Source organism: Eurypyga helias, unplaced genomic scaffold (assembly GCF_000690775.1).
Source record: "Eurypyga helias isolate BGI_N326 unplaced genomic scaffold, ASM69077v1 scaffold1934, whole genome shotgun sequence".
Lineage (NCBI taxonomy): Eukaryota > Metazoa > Chordata > Aves > Eurypygiformes > Eurypygidae > Eurypyga > Eurypyga helias.
The window spans coordinates 9,254-35,808 of NW_010244264.1; the positions used below are offsets into that span (position 1 = coordinate 9,254).

Here is a 26,555-nt window from a genome sequence, read left to right on the forward strand (position 1 = left end):
GATCCAAGAACTCCAATTAAAGGATTGCTTTTTATAAAGCCACACTTAGTCTGATACCAAAGTTGCTATTCTTGAAGGGCTGCAGAAAGAACTAGTAGCGCCCTAAAAACTAAATGTTGTTTCCTGTTTTGATCTGAGCAATTAGCCAAAAATCCTGTGTTGTGGGGGTTTTTACAGTTTGAGATAGGAACAAGAGATGATACCAAATATTTCTGTCATGCAGTCCTGGTCACTGCTGCTTCCCTAGAAGAGAGGGAGTACTGGAGGTCCTGCATCTTAAATAGATAAACCATCCACTTCCCTTCATCTCTTAGCCACCTCCTGCAAGAAACATTGCAGAATCTGTTCTTCCCTCTGCTTTTATTTCTATTCTTTTACAATTTTCTCTCCTTTTCCTACCCACCAGTTTCCTTTATGCATTCCCTAGATTCCCATCTTTCCTTCTGCTCTCTTTCCTTCTTTCTCTCCTAAAGATTTTCATTCCCAGTCTTATCCTAATTATTCATGAATCTTCATTTGACCCCGTTCACACACCTCCTTGCATGGCAGGGGCTCCAGCAATTCCTTCTGCTCTCTGTATCACTGACCAGCACTTTGGTGACCTGCAGCTTCTTGCAGAAAGATTTACAGGGAAGGCCCTGCTCTGCTCCAGTGATCCTAGGGTGGATGTGCCTAATGAGCCAAGGAATGGTGGGAAAAGGTGCTGTGCTGGGATGAGGAGCTCAGTGCCAGCACACTGGGGAATATAGCTGTCAAATTAAGTCTCTCCTGAGCATGTCTCTTCTGACAAGAGGTAACAGTTTTAAACAGAAAGCGGGTAGATTTGTACTAGATATCAGGAAAAAATTCTTCCTGGAGAGGGTGGTGAGACACTGGGACAGGTTGCCTGGAGAAGCTGTGGATGCCCCCTCCCTGGAAGTGTTCAAGGCCAGGCGGGATGAGGCTTGGAGCAACCTGGTCTAGTGGAAGGTGTCCCTGCCCATGGCAGGGGGGTTGGAACTAGATGGTCTTTAAGGTCCTTTCCAACCCAAACCATTCTGTGATTCTCTGTACAAACTGATTTTTCCAGGAGCGCAGATCTTTGTCACGTTTGGGAGAACAGAATGAAAGCAGCCAAAGACACAGCATTGTCCACAGGGTTACATGTGTGCCTTGATTTCAAGTTCCTACTTCAAAGCACAGAAATCCTAGAGCTTTTCAGCAACAGTGCATGACTGATTGTAGTTTTTAAAACATTTTACATACACAGAATATTTCTTAACATTGGTCTTGGAAATAACTGTATTATTTTATTTAACCTTTCTGAAAATACATCAGTGTGGAACAAATGTGGCAATTTCAGCTAGAAAGTTCTGCATAGCAAGACTTTTTATGGAAAGCATGAGGAAAACGTAATATATGATATTTGTGCCTCTGCCTTTGATAATAATTTGAAAACTGAACATTAAAATACTGACAGTTTAGCAGAGAGTAATGAGCCATCACTTGTCAAAAATAATGTTGTAGGAAAAGGTCAGCTGTTTGGGAAAGCAAGTGCCTGTAGACTGACAAGGTTAATCATAAAAATAAGTGTATCACTGCCAAACTGTCAGTTGCTGGGTAACCCACAGCTGAAGGAAAGTGGATTTGCTTAATGGGAGGAATTTAATGATTTACCATCTGTGTGAAGTTTTCTTCAGTGGAGCGTGTAAGACTGAAATACGTGTTGTACAGACAAGAAGCAACCACCTTTGTTGGTGGAGTTCAGGTTATGATTGAGACATAAGGCTCAGTCCAGTGGCCTGCACATGGGTAGGTACCTTGGGCTGTCCTTCTGCTGCTGGTCTGGAAAGCAGGTATCCTTATCGTGCCATATTGGCCAACCCTGTGAGGATGTCTCCCGTATCACAGAGCTTTTAAAACAGTGCTAGAAGTCTGTCTGTGAACTGACTCAAGTCCTTAAAATGAGATTGAGCCACAGATTGAGAGACATGCACCCCATGTGCTTACAGGTGCAGCAGATATCTAAGCTCCTGTTGTAGACAGTCGGCCCTAGGGAGTAATTAAGCTGATCAGCCACTTCAGACATGGTTTTGTTGCCTAGGCATTTAAGGTGCCAGAAGGCATGGGAGACATCTGTGTGGGCTGGCAGATATGGCAGATACGGTAGGAAAAGGAGCACTTCTGGAAGAGCATCTGTAGACTAGGCAAGATAAATCAGGACATCTCAAATGGCTCAACACTTTTATTTAGGCAATGCAGTCTACCTGCTACATTTGGTCAGCTAATCTCTCTCTAGAGTCCACTGATAACATTGGCTGCAGGCTCAGTTCAGTTGGCTGAACACAGAATCACAGGATGGTTTGGGTTGGAAGGGACCTTAAAGACCATCCAGTTCCAACCCCCCTGCCATGGGCAGGGGACACGTTCCACTAGACCAGGGTGATCCAAGCCTCACAATCAGAAGTTCCTTTATTTAGTTTTGATGTATGCTTAAAGGACTTAAAAATAAAACATCTGCACTAGATAAAATAAACTACACATGATTTGCTTATGGGAAAGTTTCTTTACAGGCACAAGGATTGAAGACCTACCTGAAAATATGATAAACAGAACTTGATGGCTAAGATGCCTCACTCAGAATGGAGGATGTTCTGCTGTCTTTTGACTGGATGTTATTTGATTGTATACCTGGTTCTTTACATGGTTTTTGCATGTGGTAGGGTTTTTTCGCTGAGTGGAGGCCTTTTGGTGTGATCTGTTCATGTCCCACTATGAATTTCTCTTACCCTCTAAGACTGGGTGGCTAGATCCCAGCTGCTGTTTGGAAATTATCCATCCATCTCTCTGTCTCTGCCAGGCTACACCAACAAATGAAACAGTGACAAACGCCCGCACAAGGCAGTACAACTCTATCCATCCATATTGTCATCAAGGCTTGGATCCAGGCAAAGTTAAAACTCTCCTAAGCAATTTCCAGGCACATTTTAGGAGTTAGCATGGGCCAGGGACAATTTCCCAGGGCAGAGGGCAAGACAAAGGCACAAACAGGGTATGACCAGCGGAGATTTCCTAACTAAATCAGGTGAAAATCTCTAGCAGGGTATGACCAGAGGAGATTTCCTTACTAAATCAGGTGAAAATCTCTAGCACCAGTGAAGTCATCTAGAATCACAATTGCTACAAAACAAAATAAAACTGGGCCAGTCAGAACTGAACATACCTTTCCTCCTCTTTTGCCAATTCTTTTAATAATGTACTTCTTCATCTATCTCCCCTTCTATAAGGCTTCCTTTAAACTAGACACCTAAGGGCCTTCTTATGGATAAAGGAGAAATAGGCACCTTTTGTGTGCAATCCATCTGACCTTTAGATGTTTACATTAAAACAAGATGAGTCTTTCACATGGAAATACCTGTTATAGTGTGTAAGGCAGATCTTAGACTTAGATGACTCCCGTCCAAATGTACCTCCATAATTTCCTGAGGAGCTTCTATCTGCAAACTGAGTCCACTAACCTCTAAAGTCCTCAGCCAGAGAGACTAAACCGGTACAGGCAGAACAAGAAACCTCAGAGTTAGGACTTCTGTTCTGGGCTGCAAAAAGGATATTTCATTTGAATACATAGAAAGATATTTTGTCTGACTATGACATATAAGTAGCATTATTTTATTTTGGTTTCATAGAATCATAGAATCACAGAACGGTTTGGGTTGGAAGGGACCTTAAAGACCATCCAGTTCCAACCCCCCTGCCATGGGCAGGGACACCTTCCACTAGACCAGGTTGCTCAAAGCCTCATCCAGCCTGGCCTTGAACACTTCCAGGGATGGGGCATCCACAACAGGGATGGAGCATCCACAAGTTTTGTAAGATTTCTTAAGATTTCCCTCCAAACCTAAGCTGTATGCTGATCAGATTGTTTTATGGAATTACAGTCAGCTTGGTTACTTTTCTGGAGTTAGGAGGAGTGTCTCAATTGAAAACAAAATAGATAAATTTTTTTTTCAGCTGTTTTCAACTTTGTTATGTATTCTGCGAGCATCCACAAGTTTTGTAAGATTTCTTAAGATTTCCCTCCAAACCTAAGCTGTATGCTGATCAGATTGTTTTAGGGAATTACAGTCAGCTTGGTTTTCAACTTTGTTATGTATTCTGCAGCTGCTTCATCATAATAGCAAAAATCAACTGTATTAGTCATGCTGACAAGATTGAAACTGATTGAAAATTATGGAAAAGGGGAAGCCAAAGCTTTTTGTTTGCACCCTTTTCCCCAGCTAAACACATCATGTCCCTCCTAGCCTATTTTTGTATTTTCCTTCCAGCTTAGATCATTCCATCCCAAAACAGTTTAGGTTATACTTTTAATAATGGAAAAACACGAGGGGCATTTTATGTGATATAAAAATTCTCTCCAGAATTGATTTTACCCTGCATGTTGCAGGGTACCAAGTCTGGCTTCAAGCAAATTCCATTAATGCAAGCACAAAATACTCTTTTTTTCCCATCATTTTGTCTTCCGTAAGTGACAGTTACACGTCCTGTTAGAAGTGATTGAGGCTTTCACCGAGTGGTATGGACTTCTCATTAGAGTGGGATGATTACTGGGGTGACTGATCAGTCAAAAGGCATTATATTAAAGGCATTATATTTGTAATGGTTGTGTTGTAATTAAGCGCAGATGTGACCCACGAGCAAGCATTGTTCTGAAAAATAAAGTTCACATAATGCTGAATGGAAGGAGTTTTCCAAGGAAAGGGGCTAGGAAGGAACTTATTTGCCACACATGATTTATCTGAACTGTCCCAAGCCACTAGCTGGTGGTAATTCCTCAGAGACCAACCTGTGACACGCTATAGGAAGACACTTCATTCTTTCCCTGGCAGAGAAAAAGAGCACTTGGGGGTTTTTCCAGGGGGTCATTCGCTGTACCTGCATTTAGCACATACTCCGGAAGCGGCAAAGGTGACGCTGACAGACTTCCCTCTAGCTAAGGTTACCTGGAGTAGCTGTGGTACGCTCAGAAACAAACCAAACCATATTCTTATTAGACAGGCATCTCACCGAGGGTGTTACAAAGGAGAGATCTCATTTTAGAGGTGGAGAAAAGAAAGCACAGGGGACTCTCCTGCCCAAATAAAAAACTGGAATGCAGTCCTGGTGTCCCAGGTGCCATCCCAGTGCTGTATCAATGGGAACATAAAGGGCTGTTAATGTTGTTTCTTGCACTGACATCTCTGCAGCCCATGCTCCCTCCTTGCACCAGCTCCCTCACCTGATATTGCAGCACTTGGAAACATTATGCCATCCCCAGTGCAAAAGAGAGAAACCCTTCTTACTGCCACTCGCTAAACAAGAAATCATCCCACTCTTTCAAAGGTTAAATATAGTTTTTTGGGCATATTCTGAGAGTAAAACTCACATTCAGCCTACCTGAAAAAACCAAATTGGGCTCAATTTTCAGAAATCTGTATTCATGCCTTATCTCTATTTCCTTGTAGAATTTTTGAGAAGTCTAGTCCTTGCCCCAGAGGGAGCTGCATTCCCTAATAAATGATATGAGTCCGCACATCTCAGATAAGTCTGACAAGTTCAAAAAGTGCTCTGAGATTTCAAAATACAACTATTATGGAAATAGCCATTGTTATTCTCGTTTTTAATAGCTGCTGACAGTCATGAATATTTTGAGGGCAAGTGCCAAGTCAGAAGCTGTGTTTCAGAACAGAGCTTTCAAATGCACAAGGACTCTGTTACATTTTGGATAATTCTGTGAGAAGCTTTATGTTGGTGTGTCTGAGAAACATCTGGTGGGAAGAGATCAGACTGACACAACGAAGACTGGCAGTCATACTTACATGTCCCCTTGTGGAACCAGTTTATGGCTTTGGTTGTACTAAAAATGTTGTACACTTTGTCTTTGCAGGGCTTTATTGAATTTACTTGAGCTGTCTAAAACTCAGCATTTCCGTTTCATGGCAGATGTCAGAGTTTCACAGTATGCTCTCATTCTCAGCACGAACAAAACCACAAGTCTAAAAACTTACGTGCTCATTCCGAAAAGTTTTGCTTTAAAATATATATATATATGTATGTATCTACACAGAAAACTTCAAAATGGAATTGTTATTTCAAAGTTTATTTTGGGTTCTCTTTGTATTAGTTCATTATCTCCTGACATAAGAATTGTAGGACCAGGATATGGCACATCTCATCACACTGTATCCTGTCAGGAGGTGGTCCAGGGAAGGACGTTATTACGAGCAACCAAGTGGGCAGTTCCCAGTGGATGAGATTCAACTACAGTTACCTCATTTTAGGCATCTTCTCTGTGTACTGACTACATTGGAGCTGGGGGTCAAATTCCTGGTTTGGAGATGGATTTTCTACAGCCAAGAAAGCCTAAAGTGTAGTCCAAGTCACTCTAAAGTAGATGTATGTATATATCTATTTAGGCAGGTGAATTGCTTTCCAGTCTTGCCTGTATTGACTAGTTCTCCACTAGAACATTTTCTACTCTGTTGTAGAAATGTGCATTTCGTTGTGAGGTTGGTGCTGAATTTCACCCTATACTGTTCACCACTGGGATGAGAGGTTTCTGAGGACATCAAAGGCTCTCTTGTCTCTGAAAAACCTTGGTATAGTTTTAAGCTGTTAATATAAAATCCTACTAAGGCAAAGCTCTGTAGTTCATGCACGACAACTCAAAGCTGACCGGGTTTACCTGAGCCTGTCTCCACTTGGATCTTGTGTTGACTTAGCTGTTTCATTTAGTAACGAAATACAAAATCACAACATTTTTGAAGCTTGTCTAATGAAGATGCTTGGAGTGAAATTCTTCTGACCACATATCAGTGTCGGAATCTGAGAAAATTACCTCAGGCTCCTTTTATTGTCAATGGGAAGAAACAGGCATTTAGAGTGTGAGTCATCTGACCGATTTTAGATGTCCATTTTGGAGTGATGAGTTGCAGATGAAATGTTGACTTCTCTCCACCGAGTACCAGAGAAGCAGAGGGTGATTAGCTTAGATGTAGATGTCTCATGGGACTAGATGAACTCATCCCATCCCCACATCAGAGTACAATGATGGTATGCTTCGCCTTATCAGCAGCGAATAGCTTTATCACCCATCACCGTGGCTGATCTGTGATCTGTCCCAAGACTAAACTGCATGGAGATGAGAACAGCCACTGGAAATGGAGCTCCACGGAGAATGATTCACAGCCCACTGAGGTCATGGGGAATCTTTCTGTTGGCTTCAGTGGGCTTGGCAAACCCTGGGGTTTCGGCATACATTAATTTAGCAGCTGGGTGCCACAATTTAAGATAACATCATTCTTCTTTTTATTATTATTAATGTTTCGCCAAAGGTCACCACTCCTGCAGCAGAGCCGGCAGAACAAAGTGAATCACAGACTAATACGGGGGCTCACTCCGTCGTAAAGGCTGTGTATATGCTATCCTGTTAGTACACGTCAGCACAACAATCCCTTCCCTTACTACCCTACTCTCCTCTGATTTGGCTGATCTAGTCCACAGTATTCATTATCACGGAAACCAATACTTAATCCCTTTGTCCCTTTAATCCAAGGCTGACTCTGGTCTGTGGTTTGCAAAGAGCTTCTCCATCCTATCTGAGTGTTAACCGTCTGCCTCAAAGAGCCTGGCAGCCTGGTCAGCTGGCTCACCAGAGGCAGGAGTAGGTTAGGGAGGCTATTTTAAACCGATTACGTAGGCTCTTGTTATGATCTGTGAAGGGCAGGTCACCTCCAGCTGAGGGGAGGTGGGATGATGTTTCATACGGAGGGTGCTGTAAGGGGTGCCTGTGGGCAACTAATGTTTACAGGACTGCAACCAGAATGTGAATCCATCACTCCTTCCCTGACATACAGTCTCTATCCTTTCATCGTCTGACCATCCTGAAGCCTACATCTGGGTCTGGATGATTAAACAAACTGCCTCTGCTGTTGAGGGGACTGAAAGTACCTTTGATAAGAATTCAGGGTGGGCAAAACTTTTGGGATAAAACTGCGTGTTCTTCCTCCATGCCAGACAGGCAGAGATGTTGCCTATGTGAGGGAGAACTAATAAGAGAAAATACACTAGAACTGTATTACTGAGGCTTGATACCTCATTAATCAACTGTAAGTAAGAGGAAAGGACATTGTAGCTTTTGGGACAAGTGAAGACTTTGGAGAGAAAATAGGAAGGTTTAAAGATTTTAAAATAATTTTTTAAAAATAATATTTAAAAAATAATTCAATAATTTTTTGAATAATATATATATATTAAATCTTATTTTTGTGGCATTGTGGGTGCTTTTGCAGTACTTATACTTTTACTCATCCAACTGTTCCAATCTTCAGTTTCTGGGAAAGTTTACTCTTTTGTGCCTGTAGAACGCCACAGAGAACATGCTATCCCCTTACTAGCAGAGCCTTAGAGGTACTTACAATTTTCTGCAACGACAAAGTGGTAAACTCATGTTCCCCCTGTTGTCCAGGTCAGCGTGATATGACTTTCACCCAAATTGGCATCATTCAAATACTAACAACATAATTGTCCTGATCGTGTTTCTACAGGAAGAAACTGGTAATTTAGAAACTGTGGGAAAATAATATTGAAGTTGGATGTCTAAAATACTTTTCCATTTTAAATAGAAAGCAGGATTCATGGCTGCTGCATGGGCTGAAGAAGTTCAAGTTTCGGTAGTGATGGAAACAAGTAGGATGGAAGGAAAGTTTAAAGCCTTAACTCAAGTTTTGAGACACCTAGGCTCCAGTTCGTCCTTTCCTATAGGTTCCTTGTGATGCCTAGAATAAGTCAGGACAGGACTCGGCTCAACCAAATCTAGTCACCTGGTGGCTGGTTTAAGACACCTCTCTGGGCTCCCTGTAATGTCAGTAGCCACTTCCAAAAGGCAACTGATCTCCTTCAAGGTTCCTTGTGATGCCTAGAATAAGTCAGGACAGGACTCAGCTCAACCAAATCTAGTCACCTCAAACAAGGTGGCTGGTTTAAGACACCTCTCTGGGCTCCCTGTAATGTCAGTAGCCACTTCCAAAAGGCAACTGATCTCATTCAGATAAGGTGACGCTAGGAGAAGTCTGGATGACCAGTTTAAACTAGAAACTTTTAAATGGCTTCTTTTAGCTGAAATAAATTATGTTTTAATGTTAGGGTTATAAAATCCATTTAAGTACATGTGACAGACAAGTATTTTAATATATTCAGTTACAGGCAAAACCAGATTAATATTATCCTGTCAGCTCCACGCATTAAAGTGGTCAGAAGTCAGTATCGCAGAAACGAGAAGTGAAAAAAGCATCATAATTATGGTTCTGTATTTACCTCACGGTTTTTGTGCCTGTTGTATTCATGCGTTCAGATTTTTTCTAAATAACCATAATAGATACAGATGGCCTAGAATTTTCCGTTCTGAAGGAACACAGAGATTGTCTCCTAATGAGGAAATGGAGTCTACAAACACAGAAACAAACATGTTTGCAACACAGGCTGAATGGAAAATGCTCTTGGGGCGGGATTCTCCAAGTGACAAGCGTCTTTACTTCCAGATAAGCCAAACTGTGCCATGGGGGCCTTTGCCCCACACATGTACTGATGTGGATTCAACAAGCTCCCGGCAGCAAGTCCCGTTTGCCCCCAAGCTCCGTAGTTAGGAGTGTAAAACAGGCCATCGACTGTTCTCTGGGCAGCAGGGCAGGTGGCACAGCACAGCTCAGATCCATGCGCCTGACCCTTCTTCCCACCACACACAGGAGGGAAACTGCTCACCGGGAATGGTCCCTGGTACACTGGAATCCTTTGTCCAGCCGTTGCCCGAGAGCATGCTGATTTGCACAGGGCAGAACTCTGCCATGGAGTGTGCTAGCCATTTAAAGGATTTAAAGAAGAAGAAAGCTTTATAGACATCTATAGTTTAATTTTTGGGCCCTAAGGCACAGCAAGATTTAATCACTTGCCAAAAAGCAAACAGGAAGACTGTGGCAAGGCAAGGAACTGAACCCAGCACTCCCCAGGGACCTCACCACAAGACTGTTGTTTTTTTTCTCTCAAGGCTAGGTTAATCTCTGGTTTTTCAGTGTAATTGAGTGCAGAAAGTATTCACAATTGCTGTTTTTAAGCATGGTTTATGACAGAATAATCTGAAACAGTGTCTTAAAAGTGAGACAGTATTTGTTCTTGTGTACAGCAGATTACTTATGAAGCAGAGGAGTTTATGTCATAACTACCAAGAGATGCAGAAGGTTGCAGTGATGTGTAGCTTCAATGAGGCCTTTTGTCTTCTTACTAGTTTTTCATTGGAGTGATCCTGCAAAGGTAATCAGAGGGAAAACTCAATATTAGAAAAGCATAGCTGAGCACTGTTTGAACATGGAGAAATGGAGAAGGAGCTGGAGTTGGAGTGAGTCCAGAGGAGGCCACAAAGATGCTCAGAGGGCTGGAGCACCTCTGCTATGGAGACAGGCTGAGAGAGTTGGGCTTGTTCAGCCTGGAGAAGAGAAGGCTCCGGGGAGACCTTATAGCACCTTATAGTCCCTTATAGTACCTGAAGGGACTGACAGGGAAGCTGGGGGGGACTTTTTACAAGGGCAGGGAGTGGCAGGACAATGAGTAATGGGTTTAAACTGAAAGTGGGGAGACTTAGATTAGATGTAAGGAAGAAATTCTTCACTGAGAGGGTGGTGAGGCACTGGAACAGGTTGCCCAGAGAAGCTGTGGATGCCCCATCCCTGGATGTCTTCAAGGCCAGGCGGGATGTGGCTTTGAGCAACCTGGTCTAGTGGAAGGTGTCCCTGCCCATGGCAGGGGGGTTGGAACTAGATGGTCTTTAAGGTCCCTTCCAACCCAAACCATTCTGTGATTCTATATTTCTATGAAATAGCTGAGGATTTCTCTGTGAAAATACAGACAATACCTACTAAATATTTAAATTACCCCTTGATCCCACTTTTGTTTCCTGTCAAGTATCGAGAGCAATGAGCAGAACACCCGACTGCAAGTTAATAACACTTGTGAGAATTATTTTTTGCAATTTAGATGACCTCTTATATCCCTGCAAAGGGCATTTCACGTAATGGCAAAGAAGCAGGGAAGTGCCAGGAAGCCAACCTAATGCAACTTCCAACACAGACAGGTGGGATATGCTCTCTGAAAGCACCATGTAGCTGCGGCTCAGTTAACTTGGAAAAGTCCAGCAATTAAAATGCTACTAATATCTAATAATATCGAGAAAACAGTGCAGTAGTTTGTCTTCTCTGCCTCACAGTCCTACTCTGTGCCATATTTACCGCCCGCCTGAAGCTTGGCAGTTTTGCGTACTGAGGATTATGCACTGCTTGGCTTAAAGGGTCAAAAGGCCATGGAAAAGAAGTCAAGACAGAATAGTTGTGACTTGTCTCAGTCACATAGATATAATCTGAAGTCTGAAAAAGAGACCTGAACAAGATTTTGCAAATTTGATAAAGACCTTGACAGTGACAGAGGATCTTGACATGAGGCTTCTGGTGCCATCCCTGCTGCTCAGGACCCTTAAACTCACTCAGCCAAGCAATATCTTTGACATGAAGTTAGGATCCGTGGAAGTTGCCTTAGCGGTGGGTTGTTGCCATAGCAGTTGCCGGGCAGGCAGCTATGCTGAGTGCTGTCCTTAACGGGGTCATTTTAAAAGTACTGTTGGTGCCACCACAGCTTGTTGTAGAAGAGAAGGTTTGGCTTCCCAGTTCCACCCAGTAAGAGATTTATCATCGTCTCTGTTGTGCCTTTGTTTCCCAATCTTTCTGTTGTCTTTCTCCATTAAACATCGAGTTTCAGACTGAATTTGGAAACCTGTTCTTTTCCATCCAAGAGAAGCACCTCCATGAACTTCCACTCATACTTTCAACTATATTTTTACAGGATTCTGTCTCTTAGATATTTTTCTCTGACAAGTTTCTCTTAATAATAAGTTGTAATCCTGGTATTTCTGAATTCCCAGTGTGGGTCCATTTAGAAATTAGTTAGAGTAAAATCAGCCAAATCTTAATATGATAGAAAATTGGCCTCCTTCTTAAGACTATTGTTGTATCACAATGGTGTTGGGAGGCACAAGCCAAGAATGGTGCTGCATTGTTACCAGACACTGAGCAGAAATAGTAGATCAGTCAGACCTTGAAAATATACAGTCTCAGTGGATAAATCAGAGGCAGAAAGAGGAAGGAAGTGACTTGATGAGTGTCACACAGTAGGCAATAGCAGGGCCAGGGCAGTACCGTCGAGTTCATCTCCAGTGCTGTATGATTGCTCCCTTGACCCCTGCTCTGCTGTCAGTCTACACTGGATGCACAGCCATGCTTGTTTTGGTATCCCATCCCTGGTCAGCTGTATGCCAGCCTTCTTCGAGAAACTGGAAGAGGGAATAGAGGTGGGTGCCCCTTGGGGCTTCAGTCCTGCAGACAGTGTTTGCAAACCCAGACAGCGTCCAGAGACTCCATGGTGTCAACACACCAAGGTTAAACCATTTGGGCAAAGGATATCAGTATATACTTCAGCTCTTGTCTCCCATTCCAGAAAACTTTCTTCTGACTAGCTATAAATAAATCTAACAAGCTCCCCTCAAAACATATCCCCCTTTCCCTGCTCCAGTGAAGTACGCAACACCAACACAAGCAATAATGCAACTAACAGACTCTACCAGAGGCAGCACTGGGTATCATAGAATCGTAGAATCATAGGATGGTTTCGGTTGGAAGGGACCTTAAAGACCATCTAGTTCGACCCCCCCTGCCATGGGCAGGGACACCTTCCACTAGACCAGGTTGCTCAAAGCCTCATCCAGCCTGGCCTTGGACACTTCCAGGGATGGGGCATCCACAGCTTCTCTGGGCAACCTGTGCCAGTGCCTTCCCACCCTCTCCGGGAAGAACTTCTTCCTGATATCTAATCTAAACCTCCCTGCTTTCAATTTAAACCCGTTACCCCTTGTCCTGTCACTACAGGCCCTTGTAAAAAGTCCCCCCCAGCTTCCTTGTAGCCCCTTCAGGTACTGGAAGGCTGCAATAAGGTCTCCCCAGAGCCTTCTCTTCTCCAGGCTGAACAAGCCCAACTCTCTCAGCCTGTCCCCATAGCAGAGGTGCTCCAGCCCTCTGAGCATCTTTGTGGCCTCCTCTGGACTCTCTCCAACCGGTCAATGTCCTTCTGATGTTGTGGGTTCCACAGCTGGAATTAACCTTTTTGAATCTCATTACCATCTTTCCCTTCCCACCTCGTGCCATGTTCCTGCTTTGTCTTGTTTTCATACTGCCTCTCAGATTAGTGCCTTTCATTTCATATTTGGGAACTATGAAAAAAATCTTTAAAATGTTGTCCCTGAGAGGGCAGCCTACTGCCCAGTTGAAAAGAGCTGACTTGACAAGGCATCTTTCCTCCACATGTGAGTTTCCTCGCAGCTGTACATCTCGTCGTCTCCTTTTCACCAGTGCAGAATGACTGTCAACAATTACCAGCTACAAACAAATGAGGACATAGTTGTCTAATAAACGTGAGCTTCTGGCTTTAGTTCCATCATATATTACTAGTGCTAGTGTGGAAGTTGTATAAGTTTTTGTTTCCTCATATCTCAATCACTGGTTATTCATTTGGTGTTAAACTGCTATTTACTCCCACCTCAAACTGCCAGTAGCATTGAACAGATCCTAAAAGTGAAGAATAAAAGTGATGTAAAAAGGTCATAAAATCATCTTCTGTGTGTACAAATGGTCTTGGGTTTGGAGTTGATTTTCTGCCCTGGGGTCAAACACTCACGGGGGTAACAGCTGCAGCTCAGGTCTTCTCACTGAGTCTCTGTGTTGAGTAGGAGAGCTGGACTGACTTGGACTGGGTTAACCAAAAGCCAAGTATTAGATGGGAAAATAGTTTTAGTGAAGGAGGCAAATCTATTGATCCAAACTGGATTCTTCAAGGGGGCAGATACCTTCAGCTACTGTAGAGGGAAGGTAGAGAGGTTTGTGTCCCTAGACCAAATTTAGACTTTGTAAATAACCCCTGCGGCAATCACATGAAAGTCAGTGCAGACATCCAGAAGGAAACAATTTACAAATTACTATGCTTGAGTTTGCACATACCCACTTAAACAACATTTGGTTGTTGAAAACATACAACTTCATGGGCAGACTCTGAGACTTCGACTTCAGTGCTGATTCTGGTTTCAATAAACGGAGGTGAAAGCAAGAAGCTCAGATAGAGGTCTCAGCTCAAAGATGAGCTTTCAAAATAAGACTGCAGAAGTAGCCTACTAGTTAAATGGAAGGAAGTTGTAGGAATTCCTGGAGAATATGATTAATTTATCTCCTCCAAGGAGTTTGAAAAAGGTGGGATTTGTTAATGAATAAGCTTGAGTGTGCATCATGGCAGACTTGTTTTGAAGCAAGAAGGCGGCACCCCAAAAGGACTGTCCAAATAGACTGTTTGCACTACCCTGCTCAGCTTGAAATCTTGGAGTCTTCGTAGAAAACAAGATCAGAGCAGAGCAGACAGAGACAAACAGGAATAGCGAAGCCACGCTCCCCTTCTAAATGGTAAATGACTATTTTTGATAGAGATGAATTCTGTGCAGATAGGAACAGATTCATAGCCCTCTCCAGATAGCAGGAGATATAAATTGTATTGATGTATATGATACTAAACCAAACCCAGTATTCTTGTCCAAAACAGTTCCAAACCTCAAGACATTTTATCTTTGCAAAATGAACTACCACATCCTGGCAAAACAATAATTCAGAATAATTCCTTTGCTCCTACAGATTCAGAGACTTTCAGGCCCTCAGAATACTCAGGTGTTTTTTTTTTTCTTTACTGTGGAAAGGAAGACTAAAGTTGCAGGATGTTCTAACTTGGTAGCATGAAGTGATTACTAAACCCATACCCTGTTTTACATCAACAATAGGAACTCAGTTTACACATACACATACATTTACATCAAATATTATGTATGGTTTCATGGTGAGTTCATTTTTTGTTTGCAGTTTCACATAACCTTTCTGAAGTGAGCGGGTAGCAACTTTATCCTTCTGTCTGCCTAATTTAAAGAGTACTGTCTTGTACTGAAGGAAAATTTTACAAAACAGTTCTAAAATATGATCCCCAAAACCTGGGTCTGTCAAGATGTACAAACTTTGGTTGTGAACAGATAATCCAGATTGATCTGACATGCAGAAAGATAATGCTGGTTACAACTTGCTATTGTTAAACGATGCGTGATTAATGCGCTGGGTTTGGGATCAGCCAACTGCTGTGGGTTTAATAATTTATTTTATTTTATTACATTTCGTAACCAAGCTGTTGATGTAATCCTACCCCATGTGAATGCTGAGTTCAGGGTTTCACAATAAATGAGGTGCCATCTAAACCAGCATGAAATATCCACCCAGTGTAATCTAAGGTGCCCACAGAAGTTGAAAGAGGACTGAGCTCCTGATGTTGCCAGTGGGGTCTCCAGGGAGTAATTAAATTCTCAGCAAAATGTTTTACTCTTGCCTCTGCTTTCTCTTTGCTTGCCTGAAGAAATTTAATACCTTATTTGATTAGTGAGAGGATGGGCCATGCAACAAGTGGGAAAGCAGGAGAATTGGCTTGTATTGGGTGAACTCAGGCTCCCTGAACTGAACCTTCTGTCATGTTTCCACCAAGAAAGGCCAAAAAGAAACATTAAGTGAGCTGGCTACGTAGCACAGACCAGGAAACTTTCCCAAGCATTTTCTTCATCAGAATTATAAGCTCTGTTTGAGCACTAGCTATGCTTTAAAGCAGTCACTTCTCATCTAATGACTGCACCTTGAGAAGCTATTTCTTCTCTAAATGTTTGCACCCACAGGAAGAGCAAAACCCATGGGCAACCTCTGTACAGGGAACTAGTGTCACTGTCTTCAAAGCCAATGACCTTACTGCCTACTGGGAATGGTCCTGGACCCATTTTAGCTGACCTGTGCCTGGGAATGACTTAGGACGGTGCTAGTTGGCCCAGCCCTAAACACCACCAGCAACTGCTCTGTGACTTTAACAAGGCGAGCAGTCGATTTCCAGCATCTTTGTGGTGATCTGGCATCATTTAATTTCCCATTATTATGGGTTTGTGTGCACTACACTGGATTAAATGTCAGAATGCAGCAACACTCTATTTTCTGTCACAGGATTTACCGTCTTTTGCTGACTCTATCAGACATTGGTTTCCCAAATTGGGATCAAATGGTAACCTCTCTTTCTTGAACCGCCTGCATTGATTTGATCAAGCTATTTAAGACTCACATGTTTTTGAGACATTATATCTGTCCTTTTTTAGCCTTTTCTGATAGAATATCCTTTTATAATTAATACTGTATATATTCTGCCTTCCTAGACTAAACTGATATATGCTTATACACCCAAGGCTCGAGGAGCATTGCAAGAACCAACCATATTCAGCTGACTATCTGCTGAATTCGGTGAAGGACATCTGCACTGCACATCTAATGAGTAGATACTTGATTTCTTGAGTTAGGTGGTATCTTTCTTCAAAAACTGTACGAGGCTGAATGAGACCATGAAGGTATGCTGGAACGAGTCCACAGAGGAGCTCCACCTGTTGTGGAGTCTCCCTCCTCGGAGACGTACAAAACCCAACCGGATACAGCCTTGAGCAACCTACTGTAGCTGACCCTGTTCTGAGCATGGGGCAGGGACTAGATGACCTTCAGAGGTACCTTCCAGCTTCAGTGATCCTGTGATGCCGTGTGTGCCCTTTTCATTGGATCAAGGTTTGGAAGCATCAGTCTCTCTTTACCCAGATGAGAGTGAAAGTCCCTCTGGTCTGTTTTTGCTTCCCTTTACCCATAACTCATGCCTTCCTAACTGTCCAGTTTAAACAGGAACCTCCCAACCTTTTTATCTGCTCAACAGCAGTTTCTGTCACTGAATGAGAATTCTGTAAGCTCCAGAGAACTGGTGGACTGCTCCATCTCCTGGTATTTATCTATGCCATGAACACATGCAGGCTCCGTTGTGCTTCTGCTGACTTCGGAGCAGCATGGAATGGGTCGGGGAAATTTTCAGAAACACTGGAGCTGACTACCCACAAGCCAGCCTCAGTCAAAGGAGTAGTTTAACATGGAATGGGAATCACTGAGTTGTAGCACCTCTTGAAACCTCCACTCTGATAATACAAGGAGGTACAGTATCTATTCTCTGATGGAAAACCAGGCATTCCCTCTCTGCTCCCGTCTGCTGTGTCTTGCCTACATCCAGCTCCTGCAGCAGGACTTGGGAATCAGAGCATTGCTGCGGGCTCATGAAGCCACCAAACTCTTACTAGTGCTCAGTCTCCTTTAAAAATAAGGTTTGTGTCTGTGACAGCAGAATTAGTGCTGAATTTGGTTCTCTATTCAGTGCTGGAGGCAGATTTAGTAAGAACAAATCTAACACCCAGCACCTGACAGTGGGGAATCCTGATGGGGGGCCGTGGTCCCAGATACAGGGGTTTTGTTTCCCTGAAGTGGTAACTAATACCCTGAGCAGCACCTCTGTGAGACTGGTTCACCCTCTAGCTAGCGGCCAGTGCTGAACCACCATTACCCCTGCACATTTCTTTATGACATAGCTGTTCTTTGTAAAGTATATTAATAACTTCGGGAGCCAGGGCTCCCTCCAGCACCATACTACAGGGTCAGACCCCATTTGTTTTCTCTCCCTCCTAAGGGAGTTGGCTAAGCTTTTAGGTCAAACTTGCCCTGAGAAGGCCGTGAGTGCTACTGAGCCCTGTGCTATGCGTGTTGTGCTGCATGTACTCGGTTGCTGAATTAAACTCCTCAAAGCCTTCAGTGCAGCGATCCCTGGTGTGAAAAATCCCAGACAGCTTCAGCAGGGAACGAGCATGGAGACATCGCAGCACAGCTGAAGTGGCAGCGTATCTGTGCGTGGCCAGCTTTGCTTTCTGGTGAAACTCAAAGCTTTTAAAGTCTCTCAGATTCCTAAGGATTGCTGAATTTAGGCTGTTACTGCTATACTTAAGCACCTAGATTGCACATGAGATGCCTACATGCTCTCGGGGATTTTAAAATTCCCTGTGTCTGAACAGAGTCAAATAGGCCAAGCAGAGAATGATGCTAATGCAGCTTAGCATATCCAGGTACTGAAATTAAATAATTTAGAATAGATCAGCTCTTCAGTGTGCTGGCTGGGTGCTGCCCAGGCTAAAAGTCAACTTATTGCCATTGCAACTACAGAGCTGTAAACTGCAGGCACCAAAATCAAGACCTGCGTGTGTAAACTGATAGATGAGCCTGTAACTCATATGTGGGGCCTGGAGCAAAGCCTAGTGTTGTTTATAAAGACTGAGAGAGCCTTATGATGATTTTGGGCTCAGTTGTTGTAAGTAAAAACACCGGAGCATCACTAGCGTGAACTCAGAGCTTGGTTCTGCTGAGGTGCTCTGCAGCTGTGCACGCCAGACTGAGCATCCTCCCGTTCTGCCCTGGAGCAGCTCGGAAGGTCCTACCTCCATGGTGGGACTCTGACCCTGCCAAACCCCTGCAGCAAGCACCTTGCCTCTAATACATCAACACAGAAATCCCTCCCCTCCCCAAACCTTGTATTTCCCATAAGCAGCCATAAAGCTGGAAAACAAAGCTCCCAACCTTCCTTCCCCTGCCTGATCCTGGATCAGTCTCCCAACAACCGCACAACAGTTGTTTTTGCTCGGCAGTGGCAAACTGAAAGGATCTGCGTTGTGAAGTGGCTTGACAAGCCAAGGAGCAGAGCGGTGGGGGGTTGGGGGGGTGGAGAGATGCTCTGCCAGCCAGGCAGGCGGGATCGCTCTGGCAGTGGCTCTGTCTAGCTTTCACTGTCTCCCCAGGGAGGGAGTCTTTCTCTCACTCCAGGCTTCTTCCTTGCTGCACGGGAGGGAGAAAGCAGAAGGTCCCTTCCCACTGCCAACACCCAACTGCCCGGCTCACGTCTGCAGCAGCAAACCATGAGGAGGAGTCTCTTTGCCCCTACGTTCACTTTGCCTTTGATTTAAAACCACTTCCACCGGGGACGATGGAGGAGCAATACATTTCCAAACTCCACCCGGTAGTGGATTACGGAGCTGGGCTTTTTCTGCTGATCATAGGTGAGTTCTGCCTTCACAGCCTGCTTGTTTGCCTGAAGCCCAGGAGCAGACAGAGAGGCTGACCCGTCCGTGCTGCGGCCAGCCAGAGGCAGCAGGAGGGAAGCGATGGAAAATCTGGTTCCACACAGGTTGCCCTGTGAGTACCTTCGAGCCGGTTGGATGCCAGGATTAATCTCCACTCTCAGGTTTGCAGTCCTGTGTTTCGATGCTGAAGATCTGCCAGCACAGGTTTGCCTCTGCGTCTCACAAGTGTTCAAAATTAAGTTGTTTAATGTTTATCCTGGCATCCCAGCCCCGAGAACTGAGGGAAGAGGCGGCCTGCTTCGTGAGACTGATCAGGGGAGAGCAGCTTTGTTCTGACCCTTTGGGGGGGCTTGGGGGCTGTCATTACCTGGTCTAGTGGAAGGTGTCCCTGCCCATGGCAGGGGGGTTGGAACTAGATGATCTTTAAGGTCCCTTCCAACCCAAACCGTTCTATGATTCTATGATTCTATGATTACGCTTGAAGAGGAGCTGTGTCTTGGTGTAAAATAGCAAAGGGTTTCCAAACAGCATTTCTGGTTTTTATATCATCCCGTTTGCCCTGCTTTGCAGTGAAGTACAAGTGGGGGCACCTACCAGTCCGCTCCAGCGTGGCTTTAGCTCAGTGTTTTCCTTCTTGTCGGCTTGTTGCACGTACCCAGGTGATTTGTTTACTATGGCTGTAAATTTGGAGAGGAGCAGAATCGGTTTAGGCATGCAGTCCAACTGAATTTTGCTGAGATGCACGTACCCTCCTCCCTTCAGCTCATTTGGAAACCCAGGCTGAGATGCATTTGAGAAAGACAAGCATACATTTTTAAGTGCTTTAATAGAGAGGTTTCAGGCAGCAAAACTGGGCTATAGCATTCCACATCTCACCCTTGTTCCCTCACACTTTTCCCTGCGCTGTGCTGTCCCCTGGGTTGCACTGACAGCGGAGAGTATAACCCAGGGTGAGAAAAATCACTGTCTGCAAAGCAACAAAGGGATTTTCTTTTAATCCAAGTCAGGATGCCAGCTCCTTTCCCACACAAATGTAAATGCGTAGATGCGGTTAGGGGTATGGGACGGGGGCAGCAACAAAGGGCTGGAGGAGGGAGCTCCCTTTGCTGATATTGCTCATGTGCCACCATGCCATGGTCCCACACCTCTCCTAAAGGGCTTTGAGACACCGAAGCTTCAGGCATATCTTCCGGCATCAGATCAAGAGCCCCTTAGCTCACTACATTGAGTAGGGAGTCTCAGAAACATCCCATATACAAAGCAGCGAGCTTAACTGGAAACTCTGTTGGATTTATCATTGCCACCTCACTGGGGGCTGCAGCACGGCCTATTTTTCCCCTGAAATTATGTTTTCATTAGGAAACAAGAAGGCCAAGCCTTTGCTATTTGATTACTAGCCTCCTCAGTTGTGGGGGGACACAGTTGTGTCCCGTGCCATCCAGCCGCCTCACAGGCAGTGGGATGGAGGGGAGGGGCATCTGCCAAAGTAAACGAGAGGATGGGCCTGGATGTCCACCTCTGATGGTAAGACTAACAACTACTTCTCAACTGTTGCGTAGTGGTTAGGGCTGTCTCAGAAAACTGGGTTCATTTTCCTTCCGAAGCCTGAGGATGTCCCAGGCTGGGGCTGTCATTTGGCAGGAGCGTGCTCTTCCCACCAAGCCGCAGGTTGCTGCCACCTGTCAGCAAGCGGTCCCATGCCAAGCCACTGCGGGTATCTCTGTGTGTGCAGACCTACAACTCCGGGGCTCAGGGAACCCTTCAAGCAGAACCAGAGGTACCAAGTGAATGTTTGTGGTTAGAGAGCGAAAGAATGAGGGATGTGGGGGTCTCAGATTTGTGCCTCCGTTTTGTTTAAGGCTTTTTCTCAACATCTCTGCCTATTCTTGGATTTGTGCCAGTGTATTTATTCCATTTTGTTGCATGTGGTGTTATTAATTCCTCTGTGGGCACTTTATTATGGGATATCTGTGAGCAAATGCAGCCTTTCTGCTTTCACAGCCACAAGGGAACAAGACGGAATCTGTTTCTGCTTCCCTAATTCACTTCTGACTTTAGAGGACACTTTCTCAGGAAAACCTTTGATCAAAATGCAGCTCCAGCACAACATTCACTTGAAAGAAAAGAGAAAATGAGTTGTTTGCTACCTGTGCGTTTGACACTGTTGTTATGAACGCTTTGAAGCCCTGTGGCATATCTGAATAATGTATGTCCAACAGGTCTTTCTTGCAAAGCAATTGCTGGTCTGTTGCATGCCTCTGGCTAAACAATGTCTATGGTCTGTCTCACTGCGCTCAGAGACCACCAGAAGAGTGTGGGTGTCTGAACTGTGGCACATGGTTATCGTGGTCTTCGGCCAGTGAGGGCCCTGAGCAGCTCAGCCAGCACCTGTCGACTATATTAAGGCAGACCAGAGTCCAGGAGGCTTGTGCTGGGGCTTCAGATACATTGCAAATAGGGAAAGGTTTGGGAAGTGGAGGGCACCAGATTCGAGGAGGGGACAAGCAGGCAGGACAGCTGCAGTTCTTCAGTAGAAAGGAGAAGTAAGTGAGGCCAGAGGAGGCCACGAAGATGCTCAGAGGGCTGGAGTACCTCTGCTATGGGGACAGGCTGAGAGAGTTGGGCTTGTTCAGCCGGGAGAAGAGAAGGCTCCGGGGAGACCTTATTGCCCCTTCCAGTACCTGAAGGGGCTACAAGGAAGCTGGGGGGGACTTTTTACAAGGGCCTGTAGTGACAGGACAAGGGGTAACGGGTTTAAATTGAAAGTGGGGAGGTTTAGATTGGATATCAGGAAGAAGTTCTTCCTGGAGAGGGTGGTGAGGCACTGGAACAGGTTGCCCAGAGTAGCTGTGGATGCCCCATCCCTGGAAGTGTCCAAGGCCAGGCTGGATGAGGCTTTGGGCAATCTGACCTAGTGGAAGGTGTCCCTGCCCATGGCAGGGGGGTTGGAACTAGACGGTCTTTAAGGTCCCTTCCAACCCAAACCAGTCTGTGATTCTACAATTCTATGATTACCAGAGAAAAATGAAGGTGGATGGATCTATTTTACTTGATACTGTGTTTTGCAAGACACTCTACGAGACTGGAGCAAATGGGTGTGGGCTGTTCACATGAGATAGGAGCTGCCGGGGAATAGGTGGGGTACAGTGCATGGAGAGGGGAATGTGACATGGAAGTGAAGAGCTGTGGTGTGGTGACAGGACAGGGCATGATATTTTCTACTGTTCATATGACAAAATTTCCCCCAGTCATTAAGGCACTACTGGGGGCTGTAACAGAAATCTGAACCACCCTTTGCTCTACCAGATCCATAGTGGAAACACAGCATGACTGGGAAATCCCTGTCTAGCAGGGAAGCGGGAACTGAAACCCAAGAGCTGGGTGAAGCAAAACAGTGGATGCTGTGGTGAGGATGCTGAGCTGTAGGGCAGCTCTCAGAGATGCCATCCAGGTGGCCTTTCCTCTCTGCTGTCTGAGACAACAAGCTTCCTCGCCCTGAGCTGAAGAGCAGGGCAAAGCACATGCATGCCTGCCTGTTTTCAAAGCATTAGCACTGTACTGTGTTGGCCTGGGAGCTCCTGAATCCTGGTTAGTCTCCCAGTCTGACCTGTCTTCTAGACTAGTCTCAGGCTAAGGACCAGCATTTTTCACATCCTTTGTACAGATAAGCGTTTCATGGGTGTGCTATCTATGTGGTACTATTGTTTGTGCTGATTCTTCTCTTTCAGCCATCCTCACAATCCTTGGAAATTCAGCCGTCCTGGCTACAGCAAAAAATCCTGAAGTCCCCAGAGCTGCTTACAGTCAACTTGGCTGTAGCAGATATTGGAATGGCAATCAGCATGTATCCGCTGGCCATTGCATCCGCCTGGAACCACGCTTGGCTGGGGGGAGATGCGTCCTGCATATATTATGCCCTGATGGGTTTCCTTTTTGGCGTCTGCAGCATGATGACCCTGTGTGCCATGGCTGTGATTCGATTCCTCGTTACCAATTCATCCAAGTCTAACAGTAAGTAACCACATCCCGGGTAAGGCCGTACTGGTGCATTTGGGTTATGATGTTCAGAGAGGTTCTTTGCTGAATACGGCATGGAGTATCCATTCAGCACTTGTAGGAATAATCCTCAACTTTTAGTCCAATATCGACCCTAATGTTCCCAGAAAGAACTAATTAAACTCCTTATTAGACAATGCGGCTTTTCACTCCTCAGTAATACCAAGTGAAACTACTGAGAGTGGAGACCCCAAATGTCTTGCTGGACCAGTCTAACCTTCCTGGTTGTCTGCAAGCAGACATACTGGAGCTTGAGAGGGAGGACTATTCTGGCATTACTGTGCTGGGAGTGTGATACTTTTGGGGTCAAATGGACCTTGTAAAGGTACCTGACTTACCAAATTTTAGATCAGCACTGAGGGCAGCACTCAGGTCTCACCCAATCCACGGACACTCTGTTGTGTTCCTCAAGAAGGCCAAAGTTTAGGAAACTGCAGCAGCAGCTCAGGCATCATATTTCTGTTTGAGAAGTTACGGCAAAACCCATGTAGCTGGGATCCATACATGCTTGCTCTTCCTCTTTCTTGCAGGTAACAAAATCACCAGTAACACTGTTCGCATCCTGATTACTTTCATCTGGCTCTACTCCTTGCTCTGGGCCATTCTGCCCTTGGTGGGCTGGGGCTACTATGGCCCTGAGCCATTTGGCATCTCTTGTACAATAGCCTGGAGCAAATTCCACAACTCCTCCAACGGCTTTTCGTTCATCCTGAGTATGTTCCTCCTGTGCACAGTTGCGCCTGCACTGACCATCGTTGCCTGTTACTTGGGAATTGCCTGGAAGGTTCATAAAGCATACCAGGAGATCCAGAATACTGACAGGATCCCTAATGCAGCTAAACTGGAGAAGAAGCTGACACTGGTGAGTTATTGCAGTGGTGAGAAGAGTCTGCAGTAACCAGGGCCTTGCAGATAAGGGGTTCTGCTCATGCATGGCTCACGATGAGCCTTCATCGCTTTTGTCTGGCTTTGACCAAAGACAGAGCTGTGGATTGAGTCTCACCCACACTCTGCACTCGGAGGAGCAGGGGGCTCCTGGAATCCTGGTGATTTCAGCAGCTTCATCAGAACAATATATCGTTAGTACAGTGCAACTTGTTAAATCTTTAGGCAGTTGCATGGACGTTTTTCATGGACATACTGATTTCCAGTCATGCTGGAATGGCCCCTGAATCCTTTCATATTGTAGCTGGAGTGGAGCTCTTGTTCTGTCATCCTAGGTATTTTTAATTGACTGAGTGGCTATTCTGAGTAAGAGCTACACAGAAATTCTGTATAGAAACAAGGCGTTTTAATATAACATTTTTCAATAAGCACTTCAGTTGCTCATTTCTTGTGGAAAAGCAGAACTGACCCAAGGTTTCTAGAGGCCAGTCCATTGATATTGCCTGGTTGGGCTGTGTCTGCCATGATGTATTGCAGCCAGAGCCAGGGAAGGAGATGAAAACAACTGCCCCATAAGAAACAACTGCCCCTGTACTCTGCTCTTGTGAGACCCCACCTGGAGTGCTGCGTCCAGCTGTGGAATCCCCAATATCAGAAGGATATTGACCACTTGGAGCGAGTCCAGAGGAGGCCATGGAGATGCTCCGAGGGCTGGAGCACCTCTCCTATGATGAAAGACTGCAAGAATTGCGCTTGTTCAGCCTGGAGAAGAGAAGGCTCCGGGGAGACCTTATTGCAGTTTTCCAGTACCTGAAGGGACTACAAGGAAGCTGGGGGGGACTTTTCACAAGGGCCTGTAGTGACAGGACAAGGGGTAATGGGTTTAAATTGAAAGCTGGGAGGTTTAGGTTAGATATCAGGAAGAAGTTCTTCCCGGAGAGGGTGGGGAGGCACTGGGACAGGTTGCCCAGAGATGTTGTCGAGGTCCCATCCCGGGAAGTGTTCAAGGCCAGGCTGGATGAGGCTTGGAGCACCCTGGTCTAGTGGAAGATGTCCCTGCCCATGGCAGGGGGGGTGGAACTAGATGATCTTTAAGGTCCCTTCCAACCCAAACCATTCTATGATTCTATGAAACCCACAGTGCCGATCTGCTATGTGGGAATAAAAACATACATGCACTGTCCAGTGTTACCTGTGCTGACGTCACAACATAGCAAGCATAGTTTCAGGTATTTCAGCTGGTTCAGGTGTGGTTTCCTCCATGTGCCCGAGTGTCAGACCCAGTCAGTGCAAGCTGAGAGCTGAAGGCCTGTTTCCCTTTCAGATGGCTGTGCTCATCTCGGTCGGCTTCCTGAGCTCATGGACACCGTATGCAGCAGCCAGCTTCTGGTCCGTATTCAACTCCAGCGATTCCCTACAGCCCATCGTTACGCTGCTGCCCTGCCTGTTTGCCAAATCCTCGACGGCGTATAACCCTTTCATTTACTACATCTTCAGCAAAACTTTCCGACGTGAAATTAAACAGTTGCAGTGCTGCTGTGGCTGGCGAGCTCATTTCTTCGGCACTGACAATTCTGCTGAAAACCCTGTGTCGATGATGTGGAGTGGGAGGGACAATGTACGTCTCTCTGCAGCTGCAAAGGTGGAGAACCAGGGAGCTGCAACTCGCTGAAACGCAGCGATGGTCTCACAACACAGGTGGGAACTTGGACTCGTGGGTCCAAATGTGTAGGAGTGTAGCACGTGGGGTTGTCACTGCGTATCTTATGTTAAATACAGAGGTTTAAGTATATATTTTTAAGCAACTGTCAAATATCTTTAAGCTACACAATAAAAAAGAAGACCCCAAACCTTTTTCCTAAGAATTTCCACTTTAGAGGAAATAGATTTATGTACTAAACATAAAAATATATAAACGAAAACTATTTTCAGGGAAACAGCTATAATTAAAAGAGGATTTATTATTTGGGGGCTTTTTTTCTTATACTTTTGACTTTTAAATACAATCTATCTGCAGACTTTCAGCTCTCGATAGAGGAAGCCGATCTGAGAAAACCATAGGTTGAGCATAGCGTTACGAAATAAGTACAGCTGTAGAGGGTAGCTTTCCAGCAACACAGACAGAAAACCAGATGGGTAGCAAGAAATACTCACTGCCAGGGAAAAATGGTGAAGTGGCTGCTATCAAAATGTCTTTCAGAGATGTACTGCTTCTTGCTGCATCAGAGGTGTAGTTCCAACTCCTAAAAACAGAAGGTCAAAAAGGAGTAGAGCAGCTCAGAGTCTGAGGAGGGTAGTGGGAATGATGCGGTCAGTGTGAGGTGCTTTCTGCGTATCCCAAACAGCACGATGAGAGGCGAAGGAATCTCTTAGCGAAAGGAACTGTGCACTCATGCTGTCGCTTGCTGAGCTGTAACAGCTCTTCCACCATGAAAGCTGCCGGAGCGTTTGCTTTCTGGAGGAGCACGCA

The 26,555-nt window shown here is 45.1% G+C and overlaps 1 protein-coding gene across 1 annotated transcript; it reads left to right on the forward strand.

The window, feature by feature from the left end:
- The first annotated feature begins 19,047 nt into the window (after positions 1 to 19,047).
- On the forward strand, positions 19,048 to 25,769 carry LOC104508158 (opsin-5-like). Its single transcript, XM_010149685.1, is given in 5 exon segments — positions 19,048 to 19,120; positions 22,873 to 22,915; positions 22,917 to 23,155; positions 23,731 to 24,062; positions 25,410 to 25,769. Coding segments are annotated over 5 exon segments (1,035 nt in total). The 3' UTR covers positions 25,758 to 25,769.
- Positions 25,770 to 26,555: the final 786 nt, after the last annotated feature.